We start from the raw sequence: 13,504 nt of genomic DNA on the forward strand, positions 1-13,504 counted from the left end.
TTCTTTCTTTTTTTTTTTTTTTTTCAGTACTGGTATGAAACCCAGGGGCATTCTACCTTCAAGCTACACCCCCAGCCCTTTTTTTTATTCTTTATTTTGAAACAAGGTCTCACGGAGTTACAGAGGGCCTCATTAAGTAGCTGGGGCTGGCCTCGAACCTGCAATGCTCCTGTCTCAGTCTCCCAAGTACTGGGATTACAGGGGTGAAACCTTGCCCTGCTGGGCCTGGACATTTTAATACAGTCATGCAGACATCACCAGATGATGTAAGAGCAGCCTCCTCCTCCTCAGGCGCAGCACTGGGCCCAGCTCTTATGCTGTTTTCCTGAAGGTCGGTGGGATGGACCCCTCGTCTAACACTAGAAACAAGGAGTGTGTAAGGTTATTCTTTTCCAACTACCAATGTGAGCAACTCACGACACGACCAGTCTTTGGCCTCCCGTTCCAAGGGCACACTCCACATCGCCTTCTACCCTAAATGTCCGGGCCAATGACAGGCAGATGATTTAAGTCCTTTACTAATTTATGGGTTGGTGTAATATTTCTATTCTCTGCTTCTAAGTCTTCCCAGAGGGCAGAAATCGATTCTGTGTGGTATTTGTGACACCTGCCCTGAGGATCGACGTGCCTATTTTAATAAATGATACTATGGAAAGCTTTCTCTTCACTGGCTAAATCATGTAAATCACACCCACTTCTGAAAGCCATGCACACAGAAAGCTGATGGCTGCTTTGGAAACACTAAAGGTCAGTTTAAGCAATTTAACACTTCACAGGAGCCAAAAGAAATAAGGAAAACATTACTCCCCAAACAGCTGGCATTCCAAGCATAATCGAAACTATGAAAACAAAGATAATACAAACGGTGACATAATCCAAAGTCGCAGGGCATGGCGGCACCTACCTGTAATCCCAGCCACTGGGAAGACTGAGGTAGGAGGGTTGCGGGTTCAAGGCCACCTGTGCAACTTAGCAAGACCCTGTCTCAAAATAAAAAAGGGGTGAGGAGGCAACTCAGTAACAGAGTACTTGTCTTGTATGTGTAAGGCCCTGGGTTCAATTCTCAGTATTGTAAATAATAATAATAATAATAAATGGAGTCGAGCGTGGTGGCGCGTGCTTGTAATCCCAGTAACTTGGGAGGCTAAAAAGGAGGATCGCGCAAGATTGAGGCCAGCCTCAGCAACTTAGCGAGGCCCTCAGCAACCTAGTGGGACCCTGTTTACAAACAAAAAATAGTCAGGCTGTGGTATAGCTCAAAGGTAGAACACCCCTGGGTTAAGTCCCAATATCTCTCCCTGTTTGCGAGCACATGCATGTATACACACACACACACACACACACACACACACACACACACCCCCAACTGAACCTTCATTCCTACAGCTATAGTTTCTTCTGTTAAAATTCGGTAGTGCCAGGTGTGGTGGCGCACGCATGTAGTCCCAGCATTCAGGAGGCTGAGACCGGAGGATTGCGGTTCTTGGCCAGCCTCAGCTACTTAGTGAGGCCCTCTGCAACTTACTGAGACCCTGTTTCAAAATAAAGAAAAAAAAAAATAGGGCAGGGGGTGTAGTTCAGAGGTCAAATGCCCCTGGGTTCTGCAAAAAAAAAAAAAAAAAAATCGGTAGTTTGCTAACTTGTCTGAAACTAGACCAACAGTGGACTAAGAAACCTTAATAACAAAGACAGTGTAACCAATAATTATTATGAGCTCAACTCACTCAACCTGCCAGGAAAGAAACCATGGCAGCTACCAGAGCCTCCTGCGCTTTCCCGGAGCATCTGCCGGTCCTCACACAGGTGTCCACGTCTCCTCAACCCGCACGAGACCTGTCACTTAGGAAACCGCCTGAGGGTGGGAAGACTGGTCAACTCAGCACGCAGAGGCGGCTGGTTCGGGTCAGCCCTGGAAGCTCGGGTGTGTGGCATCAGGCACCGCATCAGGGTGGACTTCTCCACAGACTCATCACCGGGGGCGGTCTCATCAGAGTCGAGGACGGGCCTCACATGTAAATCACCTCCATCGCATTCACTTCTCATAGAGAGGGATAAAGACGAAAGCCCATTAAGATCTGGTTTCAAGCAACACAGCTCTTGGCAAGGAGAGAAGAGAAATTGGGTGGCTGGGTGGGTGTTGGGGGGGGCACAACCGTGTTCCCTAAACAGGTTAAATCTTGACATCAACAAAGAGGAAAAACTTGAATTCCCAGTACGAGGACCAGAAGAACCGAGGCTACACTTGGCTCCCTCCCTCCCAGCCCGCCCCGTAGAAGCACAGAGGGTGCGCACGTCTGGACCACCCACCGCCAGCACAGCTTGCTTCAGGGGCCACGTGCTCCGGCTGGCGGAGGCCAGGCCCGTCCATCACGTACCAGCAGACCTGGCTGCACGTTCACTCGACAGCAAAACAGATCAAGCGCCTCGTCTTTCTGTCTAAACCTGATCAATGGAAGCGTCTGAGCCTAACAGGTGCCATGGGGCCCCTGTGGGGTCGCTCTGGCCCGCTGTCCACGTCACACTCTAGAGACGCTTCCTGAAGGGAAGAGGCTGGGGCCTTTATCTGGCCCTCTAGCCTTGCTGGCACAGGACCAATGCTCAAGAGGGAGAATTCCTTTAGGTTGCAAAGACAAGTTTCTTCAAAGTTAACATTCCTTCACACCGAAGTTAAGGATTTCTGAAATACATGACTTCGAGAGTTTTCGTGAGACACTGAAAGAACTGATACGGAAGAGGCCTCGGCGAGCGCTCAGAACGAGCTAGAGCATTTCACCTCTCAGCTCTGGCTTCTGCTTCCACTCACAGCCAAAGCCCAAGCCCAGAGAGCCCTGGTGGACGGTCCACCTCTTCTCCGATGCGAGCTCCTCTCAGTCTTTCTCTTGCCCTCCTCTCTCAGGCCTCACGTCCCGGCCTCAGGTCCTCCGTGCTCACAGCGCCCTCTGTCTGGAAGGCCACCCCCCAGGGAGCCCATCAGTCCCTTGCTCCCTTGGGGCTCTGTCTGGAAGGCCACCCCCCAGGGAGCCCATCAGTCCCTTGCCCCCTTGGGGCTCTGCCTGAGTCACTCATGGGGAAGCTGGTCCTGCCCACTGGAGTCACCAAATGAGAGCAAGCTCCCTCTGCGCCCCGCGTCTCTCTCGATGCACCTCCTTAGCACGCACCGCCACCCACACAGCATAGATGTGTCTCCTGGTTCACTGCCCGCCTCTCCTCCCCAGAATGGTGGGCCAGAGGACAGAGTCCCTAGCACCTAGCGCATGGCTTGGCTGTAGGCCCGACTGGCTAGAGTACCTGCTCACTTAATACTGCTGCATGGAGCTGGATGTGGTGGTGCAGCTTGTGATCTCAGCATCTGGGAGGCTGAGACCGGAGGATCCGGGTTCACGGCCAGCCTCAGCTACTTAGCGAGGCCCTCCGCAACTCAGCGAGACCCTGTTTCAAAATAAAGAATAAAAAATAGGACTGGGAGTGCATCTCAGAGATAAAATGTCCCTGGGTTCCATCCCCAGTACCACCAAAAAAAAAAAAAAAAAAGAATAAAAAGTAGGGATGGGGGTGTAACTCAGAGGTAAAATGAACCTGTGTTCCACTCCCAGGACTGCAAAGAAAAAAAATATATATATATACACATACATACACATTGCTACATGGATAAGCAAATGAATGAAGGGCCACGCCAAAGAACACACTTTTTCCATGTGGATGGGCTCGAGCTGTCGGGCTTCGGGAGGACTAGGGGCCGGGATACGAAGACTGGCCGGTCTCCACGCATGTTCAAACTTGCAGTCTACCCGAAGGCTGCTGCTGTGGCGCTGATGGCAGGGTAAGCGTGGGATGCTACGTAACAAGGACATTCAAAGAGAAGAGGCAGAGATTACATGGGGTGGAAACGCCTGGCTTCTAAATCAGAGGGACCACACTGCCTTCTGAAGTTTCACTGCCGAAAGCAAGCTCTAGTCAGGCAGAGCTACGTGACCCTTCCTGCCTAGCCTCTTCTTATATGGCAATACTCTTCAGCCGCATTAAAAAAGAGCGGGCATTCTGGAAGTAACTCCCATTCAAAGGCCAGCCCTGCTGCCTGCTATCTGCAAGGCTGTGGCAATGTATTTAGTTTCTCTGTGCCTCAGGCTGCACTGAGGATAGGATCAGCTGACATATGCATTGCCTTCAAATGCCCTCAGAAGAGTATTAAATGCTTGCTATTGCCAGGCGTGGTGGCGCACGCCTGTAATCCCCGCGCTTGGGAGGCAGAGACAGGAGGATCGCACGGGTTCGAAGCCAGCCACGTGCGCTGGCTTAGGAGACCCTGTTTCCAAATAAAAATGTAAAAATAGGTCTGGGAGTGTAGCCCGGAGGTAGAAGGGCTTCCAGGAACCCCACTACCACCACCAAAAAAAAAAAAAAAAAAATGCTTGCTATTGCTAGGCATGGTAGTGCATGCCTGTAATCCTTGGGAGGCTGAGACGGGAGGATTGCAGGTTTGAGGACAGCCTCAGCAATGTAATGAGTCTCTCAGCAACCGAGTGAGGCCCTGTTTCAAAACAACAAAAACTAAAGTAGGGCTGTGGGTGTAGTTAAGAGGTAGAATGCCCCTGGATTCAATCCCCATTACTACAAAAAACCAAACCAAAAACAAAAAAACAAACAAAAAAAAACCATCAAAAAACAAAAAACATGTAGTCGGACATGGTGGCACAAGCTTGTGATCCCAGCATTTGGGAGGCTGAGAGGAAAGGACTGCGCAGATCTGAAGCCAGCCTCAGCTACTTAGTGAGGCCCTTTGTAACTCAGCGAGATCCTGTTTCAACATGAAGAATAAAAATTGGGGCTGGGGGTGTCTCTCAGAGGTAGCATGCCCCTGGGTTCCATCCCCTGGACCGCAAACAACAACAACAACAACAACACAACAACAACAAACTTGATATTATGACTTTTTGTACTTTTGTTGTCGTTACAGCGCTGAGGATTAAAGTGAGAGCCTTGTACATGCTAAGCAAGCACTCTACCACTGAGCTACAGCCACAGCTATTCTATTTTTTTTTTTAAATTTTTTGTGATACTATGGATTGGACACAGAGGCATTCTACCTCCAAGCTACACCCTCAGACCAATTTTATTTATTTATTTATTTATTTATTTATTTATTTATTTATTTAATTTTGCAGTACTGGGGAAGGAACCCAGAAGCATTCTACCTCTGAGCTACACTCTCAGTTCTATTTTTTATTCTTTTTTTTTTTTTTTTTTCTGCAGGTCTGGGGATGGAACCCAGGGGCATTCAACCTCCGAGCTACACCCCTGCCCTATTTTTTATTCTTTACTTTGAAACCGGGTCTCAATGAGTTGCAGAGGGCCTCACTAAGTAGCTGAGGCTGGCCGCGAACCACGATCCTCCGGGTCTCAGCTGAGGCTGGCCGCAAACCTGGATCAAATGCTGGGATTACAAGCGTGCGCCACCACGCCCGGCTCTATTTTTTATTTTTTATTTTGAGACAGGTCTCACTGAGTTGCAAAGGGCCTCACTAAGTAGCTGAGGTTGGCCGCGAACCTGGATCAGATGCTAGGATTACAGGTATGCACCACCAGGCCTGGCTCTGGCCTGACTATTTTTTAAACACGTAGGAACAAGTCTTCCCAACCAGCTTTACCCTCCTCTTCGTTTGACATTAATTAGCCAGCACTTAGCACTCACCATGTGCCGAGCACTGTGATGGATACTCAGTGTATGAAAGGCTGAGTACAGATTTGCTGAGCTCACGGTTCATTAATGACGGTGAAACAGTCCAGGTCTCTAGCCGTGGGGCAGGGTCACTGCCAGGGGTGCCCCAGGCAGGCGCCCTCCACACTGCTGGTCCTCATCCTGATTTCACGGTTGAAATAAAAAGGTCCAAGGAGCCGGGCGTGGTGGCGCACGCTTGTAATCTCAGCATTTGGGAGGCTGAGGCCGGAGGATCGTGGTTTGCGAACAGCCTCAGCTACTTAGTGAGGCCCTTTGCAAGTCAGTGAGACCCTGCTTCAAAATAAGGAATAAAAAATAGGGCTGGGGGTGTAGCTCAGAGGTAGAATGCCTCTGGGTTCCATCCTCAGTAACACACACACACACACACACACACACACACACACACACGTCCAAGGACCAAATGCTGCTTCTATCAGGACCCCAGGTGGGCAAATAGCCCAGTACTGATTTGCACTCTGAAGGCTAGGTACAGGAGGAGGCCAGGGAGTAACAGGCCCTTCCTGACTCGGCCCCTGCACTCCTCTTTGCCAACTAATCGCCACCGGCACTGAGCCCTCAGGATCTCACGGCGCTGCCGTTTTGATTGCTGCTCCCCCTGCCCAAACACTCACCTTCTCTCTGGGCTGGCCTAACTTCGACCTGTTCTCTGAATTCGTCCCCAAGGGTCTCCTTCCAGAGAATCTTTGCCAATACCCCAACCTGACCCAGGGGCTCCTCAAATCTGTCCCAGCACCTAGCCCAGTGGGCTGTTACTGTAATCACTGATGACCGTGTCTGCCACCAGCTTCCCTCACTGGGGTTTGCATCCCCATCCCTTACAAAGGGCCAAACACCTTGCGGGTGTCGGGGACACTTAGAGGACACAGTTATCTGGTTCTTCTCATTTCTTGCTGCTCATCCTCAACTGTCATTACCAGCCCCCTCTGAATAACTAAGACGCTCCTTAAAGAAAAACCCACAAACCGGGCGGGCATGGTGGCACGTGCCTATAATCCCAGTATGTGGGAGGCTGAGACAGGAGGATTGCACGTTTGAGGGAAGCCTCAGCAACTTAACTAAGACCCTGCTTCAAAAAAAAAAAAAAAAATACTGTGGGGTGTGGTGGTGCATGCTTGTAATCCTAGTACTTGGGAGGCTGAGGCAGGAGGATTGCACTTTTGCAGAGCCAGCCTCGGCTACTTAGTACGGCCCTCCATAACTTAGTGAGACCCTGTTTCAAAATAAAGAATAAAAAGTAGGGCTGGGGGTGTAGCTCAGAGGTAGAATGCCTCTGGGTTCAATTCTCAGCTCTGCAAATAAATAAATAAATAAATAAATAAATAAATAAATAAATAAATAAATATTTAATAGGGCTGGGGATGTAGCTCAGAGGTGGAATTCCTCTAGGGTCAATCTTCAGCACCAAAAAGAAAAAAAAAGTAAAAAAGAAAATTCCACAGCCAGGGCTGGGCGTGGTCGTGCAAGCTTGTAATCTCAGTACTTAGGAGGCTAAGACAGGAGAATCAAGGTTTATGGATAGCCTCAGCTACTTAGTGATGCCCTCTGCTACTCAGTGAGACCCTGTTTCAAAATAAAGAATAAAAAATTGGGCTGGGGGTGTAGCTCAGAGGTAGAATGCTCCTGGGTTCCATCCCCCGTATCAAAAAAAAAAAAAAAAAAGAAAAAGAAAATCCACAGTTGGCACACCTATAATCCCAGTACTTTTGAGGCTGAGATAGGAGGATTACAGATTTGAAGCCAGACTCAGCAATTTAGTGAGGCCCTCAACAACTTAGCAAGACCGTGTTTCAAAATAAAAAATAAGACAGAGTTGGGGGTGTGGCTTAAAGGTGGAATGCTCCTAGGCTCTATCCCCAGCACTCCCCCCGACACACACACAAAATGCAAATATAGAAGAAAATGCCTTCACTCAAATGTTACCTTCCCAGTGAGGCTTAGCTGGACACCCCATTCAACGAGATGGCCTCTCCCACCACCAAGCACTACGGCCCCGGCCATCTCCTTTGCTCTAATTTCTCTTTTTCTGTTTGGTGCTAAGGATGGAACAACCCAGGGCATCTACCTCTGAGCTACACCCCAGCCATATTATTTATTATTTTTGTGAAACGGTCTCACTAAGTTGTTGAGGCTGGCTTTGAATCTGCAATCCTCTGTCTCAGCCTCCCAAATTCTGGGATTACAGGTGTGGGCCAAAACACCCAGCTGACTTTTGCCTTTTTTATAGCACTTATTTTCTAACATACTGTATAATTTACTGATTATGTATAGATTTTTTTTGGGTGGGGCCATTACTGATGCATTCTACCTCCAAGCTACACTCCCAGCCCTATTTTTTTTTTTATTCTTTATTTGAAGCAGGGTCTCACTAAGTTGCTGAGGCTGTCCTTGAACCTGCAATCCTCCTGTATCAGCCTTCCAAATGCTGGGATTACAAGTGTGCACCACCATGCCCGGTCTAATGTTTTAACTTTTTTTTTTTTGGTGGGTCTGGGGATGGAACCCAGGGGCATTTGACCTCTGAGCTATACTCCCTGCCCTATTTTTTATTCTTTATTTTGAAACAGGGTCTCACTAAGTTTTGGAGGGCCTCACTAAGTAGCTAAGGCTGGCCACAAACTTGTGATCCTCCTGTCTCAGCCTCCCAAGTCCTGGGATTACAAGCGTGTGCCACTGTGCTCAGCTAGTTCTATACAACATTTAAAATAATGATGTAACATGGAACAAAGTTTCATTGTGTGGGGAATTTTCCAAATTATGGCACTGGCAAAATGCTTCAGATTTTGGATCATCCTGGATTAGAGCTGCTCGGCATGTAATATGGCTTTTGATAGACACGAGACAAAAGCAGCAAGGCAGCGGGGTGGCTGCCGTGCCCTGTCTACAGTGGGGCGTGGCCGAGCCGGGAAGAGAAGACAAGCCTCCTGACCCCATACCACGCTGAGCCCAGGAGCAAGTGAAGAGCAGCGTTAGAGGAAGGAGTGGACGTGCCGCACCTCATGGACCACGGGGCCCAGCAGGAAGTCCAGGCGCTGGCACAGCTCCCCCAGGTTGGCCAAGCTGCTGGCTCTGTGTGCGCCGTCCGGATCTCTCACGCCCCGCAGGAAGGCGTGGATCAAGGGTTCTCGGTACTTTGAGACCATGTCCCCTGCAGAAGAAAGGAAGAGGTCAACATCTTTTACGATACAATCTCTGCTCCTTATTGAAGGGATAATGGCGTCACTGTCGTGCAATGCTGGATCCCTCACACTTTTCTAATGACGTGCACAACCAAGATGAGGCCCAAGGAGTAACACGGAGGGTGGTGGTGCAGACCTCCAAGGGTCTCTACAACACTGTAAGGACTTGGACTTTTTCTCTAAGATAACAGGCTTTTGGAGAATTTTGGGGAGGGAAGTGCAGAAAGGTCACCCTTGCTGCAGCATTGAGACCGTTCTGTCACGGTCTATGTGAACAACGGTCCAATGAAAAAGCAGGTGCAAGCCGGGCGTGGTGGCTCACACTTGTAATCCCAGCATTCGGGAGGCTGAGACAGAAGGATCGCGTTTTGCGGACAGCCTCAGCTATTTAGTGAGGCCCTTTGCAACTCAGTGAGACCCTGTTTCAAAATAAAGAAGAAAAAATAGGGCTGGGGGTGCAGCTCGGAGGTAGAATGTCCCTGGGTTCCATCCCCAGTATCAAAAAAATAAAAGACAGAAAGAAAAGAAAGGAAAAGGAAGAGAAAGGTGCGGCAGGCTGCTGGAGAGGGGCGGGAAATGGAACAGCAGAGATGGTGAGAGATTCTGCATCGACTGGCACAGAGAGCCAAAGTGACTTCCTGAGGAGTCAAAAACGACGGCTAGAAGTCTTGCTCATGTGAAGGGAAGATGATATTACTGTCAACTGAGATGGGAAAGTCTCTGAGAGAAGCAGGTGTTGGAAAGGAGGCAAGATCAGGCTTCAGTTTTAGATATGCTGAGTAAGAAGTTAAAGATACGTGAGTATTGCCAGCCGTGGCGGCACATGCCTATAAAAAATCCCAGGACTTGGGAGGCTGAGAGGATGACAGGTTTGAGGCCAGCCTCAGCAACTTAGTGAGACACTCAGCAGCTTAGCAAGACCCTATTTTAAAATAAACAACATAAAAGCCGGGCGCGGTGGCGCACGCTTGTCATCCCCGCGCTTGGGAGGCGGAGACGGGAGGATCGCGCAGGTTCGAAGTCAGCCGCGCTGGCTTAGGAGACCGTTTCCAAAAATTAAAAAAAAAGTATAAAATAGGTCTGGGAGTGGAGCCCGGAGGCAGAAGGGCTTCCAGGAACCCCAGTACCACAAAAATAAATAAATAAATAAATAAATAAATAAATAAATAAATAAAACAAAACATAAGGGGCTGGGGTGCAACTCAGAGGTAGAATGTCCCTGGGTTCAATCCCAGGAAGGAAGGAAGGAAGGAAGGAAGGAAGGAAGGAAGGAAGGGAGGAAGGAGACTTTAAACTTTAGAAGACAGGTGTGGGTTAAGATACACATTTTAGAATCCATGTTATGTAGACTTATTGAAAGCCAAGACTCTAAGCTATGGGAACAAAAGGGAAGACATAGGCAGAGAAGAGAAAAGGGCAAAGGGCAGAGTTAGCTCTTCAACACTGAACGGTCTGGTAGGGGAGGAATCAGCAAAGTGGACTAAAAAACAAGTGACAAAGCCGGGCACAGTAATTCCAGTGCTTGGGAGGCTGAAACAGGAGGATCACAAGTTTGAGGCCAGTCTTAGCAACTTAGTGAGACTCTGTTTCCAAATAAAAAATAAAATAGGTCTGGGGTGCAGCTCAGAGGTAGAATGCCCCTGGATTCAATCACCAGTGTCAAATATTTTATTTTATTTATTTATTTAATTTTTTTTTTTGGTGGTACTGGGGGTGGAACCCAGAGGCTTTCTACCTCCGGGCTATACTCCCAGACCTTTTTTATATTTTATTTGGAAACAGGGTCTCACTAAGTTGCTGAGAGCCTCACTAAGTAGCTGAGGCTGGCTTCGAACCTGTGAGATCCTCCTGTCTCAGCCTCCCAAGCATGGGGATTACAAGCGTGCGCCACCACGCCCGGCTACAGTGTCAAATATAAGTAATTAAATAAATAATGAGTCAAAGAGTAGGAAAATTAGCATGCCATGCTAGAGATTAAGGGAGGAAAGAGAGGCCGAGGGGAAGGAGTGGTCGCCTGGCCCGATGTTGCTGGCAGGCGAGGCAGGAGGGCTGCGGGTGACCTCAGACAGAGCACGGTGACGTCCCCGTGGGCCTGACGGACCCGTGATGGGGTGAGAGCACGGAAGAAGTGGTTCTAAGGCGGAGTGGGAGAAGAACTGAGACATTAAGGCCACCTCGGGAGTTTTTCTGCTAAGCAGACCAAAGTAATGGGGTGGATGCAGGGCCACGAGAAGCTTTGGTTTTACTTTGTTCTTAGAGAGGAGAAATGGCAGCGTGCTAAGACATTCACGGTTGAATGTGTGTACCGGGGACACACGGTACTCTGTGTGTAAGTCACACTGGCTTAAACCATATTTGTCACTAATGTCTGGATTCCTACGTGTGTGTGTGTGTGTGTGTGTGTGTGTGTGTGTGTGTGTGTGTGGTACTAGGGATTGAACCCAGGGGCATTCTGCTTCTGAGCTATACCCCCTGCCCTATTTTTTATTTTTTATTTATTTATTTATTTATTTATTTATTTATTTATTTATTTATTTTTGGTGGTACTGGGGTTCCTGGAAGCCCTTCTACCTCCGGGCTACACTCCCAGACCTATTTTTTATACTTTTTTATTTGGAAACAGGGTCTCCTAAGCCAGCGCGCGCGGCTGGCTTCGAACCTGCGCGATCCTCCTGTCTCTGCCTCCCAAGCGCAGGGATTACAAGCGTGCGCCACCACGCCCGGCCTTATTATTTATTTTGAAACAGGATCTCACTAAGTTGTGGAGGGCCTCCCTAAGTAGCTGAGGCTGGCTGAGAACTGTAATCCTCCTATCTCAGCCTCCCAAGCGCTGGGGTTACAAGCGTGCGCCATCACATCTGGCAGAGAGCGTTTCACTAAACTCAGTTCCTAGGACGGAAGAAGAGAAGAAAGTACTTTTTTCCCCCTTCAAGGTCATGAACACTATGTACCTTCCATATAGTATAAGAAAAAGGTATACAAGTATTTTCTCCAAAATACTCAGTTCCTAATATACTACATAAAGTCTAAATTCTCACCCTCTACACAATTAACACCAACATTTATGGCCAAAAATGAATCCGTGGTGACTCAGCTACGGCCTACTTTCAGAACAGAGAAGGGAAAACTTAGCCAAGTGGCAGGCTACAACAGAAGATCATATATTTGAAGCCAGTCTCAGCTACTTAGGCCCTCTGCAGCCCCTGTCTCAAAAATAAAGAATAAAAAATAAGGCTGGGGTGTAGCTTGGAGGTAGAATATCCCTGGGTTCAATTCCCAGTACCAAAAACAAACAAACAAACAAAAACAACCTAAGAAAAAGAGAAACTTTAACCTTAGAAAAGAGCACACTCTTCAACCTCCTCTTTGCATTTCTTAATACCTATTCTAGGGAGGAAGTTACATATATACACAAGAATGATTTGCATAAGCTGGGCATGGTGGTGCATGCTTATAATCCCAGCATTTGGGAGGCTGAGACAGGAGGATTGCGGTTTGAGGCCAGCCTCAGCTACTTGGTGAGGTCCTTTGCAATTCAGTGAGACCCTGCTTCAAAATAAAGAATAAAGCTGGGCGTGGTGGCGCATGCTTGTAATCCCAGCATCTGGGAGGCTGAGACCGGAGGATGTGGTTCGCAGACAGCACCAGCTACTTAGAGCCTTTCGAGCTCAGTGAGACCGTTTCAAACTAAAGAATAAAAATAGGGCTGGGGGGGTGTAGCTTGGAGGTAGAATGCCCCTGGGTTCTATCCCTAATACTGCAAAAATAAATAAATAAAGAAAGAAAGAATAAAGAATAAAAAATAGTGCTGGAGATGTAGTTTGGAAGTAGAATGTTCCCAGGTTCAATCCCCAGTACCACACACAAACAAAAAAAAATATATATCTGTATAAAGATCTTACTGCATAACTATAATAGTAAAGTGAGAATATGCCAACTATTAATCAGATAGCCATGGTATACCCATGTTATAGAACACTACGTAATAGTAAAAGGGACATGACAGGGCTCAGGGCGTGGCTCAGTGGTCCCATGCACGCCTGATGTGCACAAGGCCCCAGGTTCCATTCCCAGTGTGTAAACGCGCGCGCGCGCGCGCACACACACACACACACACACACACACACACACAGAAACGTGACCTGTAAGCCAGGCATGGTGGTATAGGTTTGTAATCCCAGAATTTGGGAGGATAAGGCAGGAGGATTGCAGTTCTTGGGCAGCCTCAACTACTTAGTGAGGCTTCTGCAGTTCAGTGAGACCCTATTTCAAAATAAAGAATAAAAAATAGGACTGGTGGTAGAATGCCCCTGGGTCCCATCCCCAGCACTGAAAAAAAGAAAGAAGGAAAGAAAGAAAGAGAGAGAGAAAGAAAGAAAGAAAGAAAGAAAGAAAGAAAGAAAGGAGACCTGCAATAGAATGGCCTTCTCAAGGCATTAAAGAAGTTGGGGCGTGGTGGTTCACGCTTATAATCGGGAGGTGGGGGGCGAAGACCAGAGGACTGAAGTTTGCAGACAGCCTCAGCTACTTAGTGAGCGAGGCTCTTTGCAATTCAGTGAGACCCTGTTTCAAAAAATAAAAAAAGACTAAA

General features: G+C 48.1%; 1 protein-coding gene across 1 annotated transcript in view; it reads right to left on the minus strand.

Moving 5' to 3' along the window:
• The window catches only part of TANGO6 (transport and golgi organization 6 homolog), a gene marked incomplete at its 3' end in the record, with an annotated part of 189,194 nt that overhangs the window by 34,096 nt on the left and 141,594 nt on the right, over positions 1-13,504 (minus strand). The window contains exon 16 of the mRNA XM_080704242.1: positions 8,731-8,882. Within this exon, the coding sequence (XP_080560368.1) occupies positions 8,731-8,882 (152 nt within the window). The remainder of the gene's footprint in view (positions 1-8,730; positions 8,883-13,504) is intronic.

The sequence above is a fragment of the Muscardinus avellanarius genome, assembly GCF_963383645.1.
Source record: "Muscardinus avellanarius genome assembly, chromosome: 10".
NCBI classification, from domain to species: domain Eukaryota; kingdom Metazoa; phylum Chordata; class Mammalia; order Rodentia; family Gliridae; genus Muscardinus; species Muscardinus avellanarius.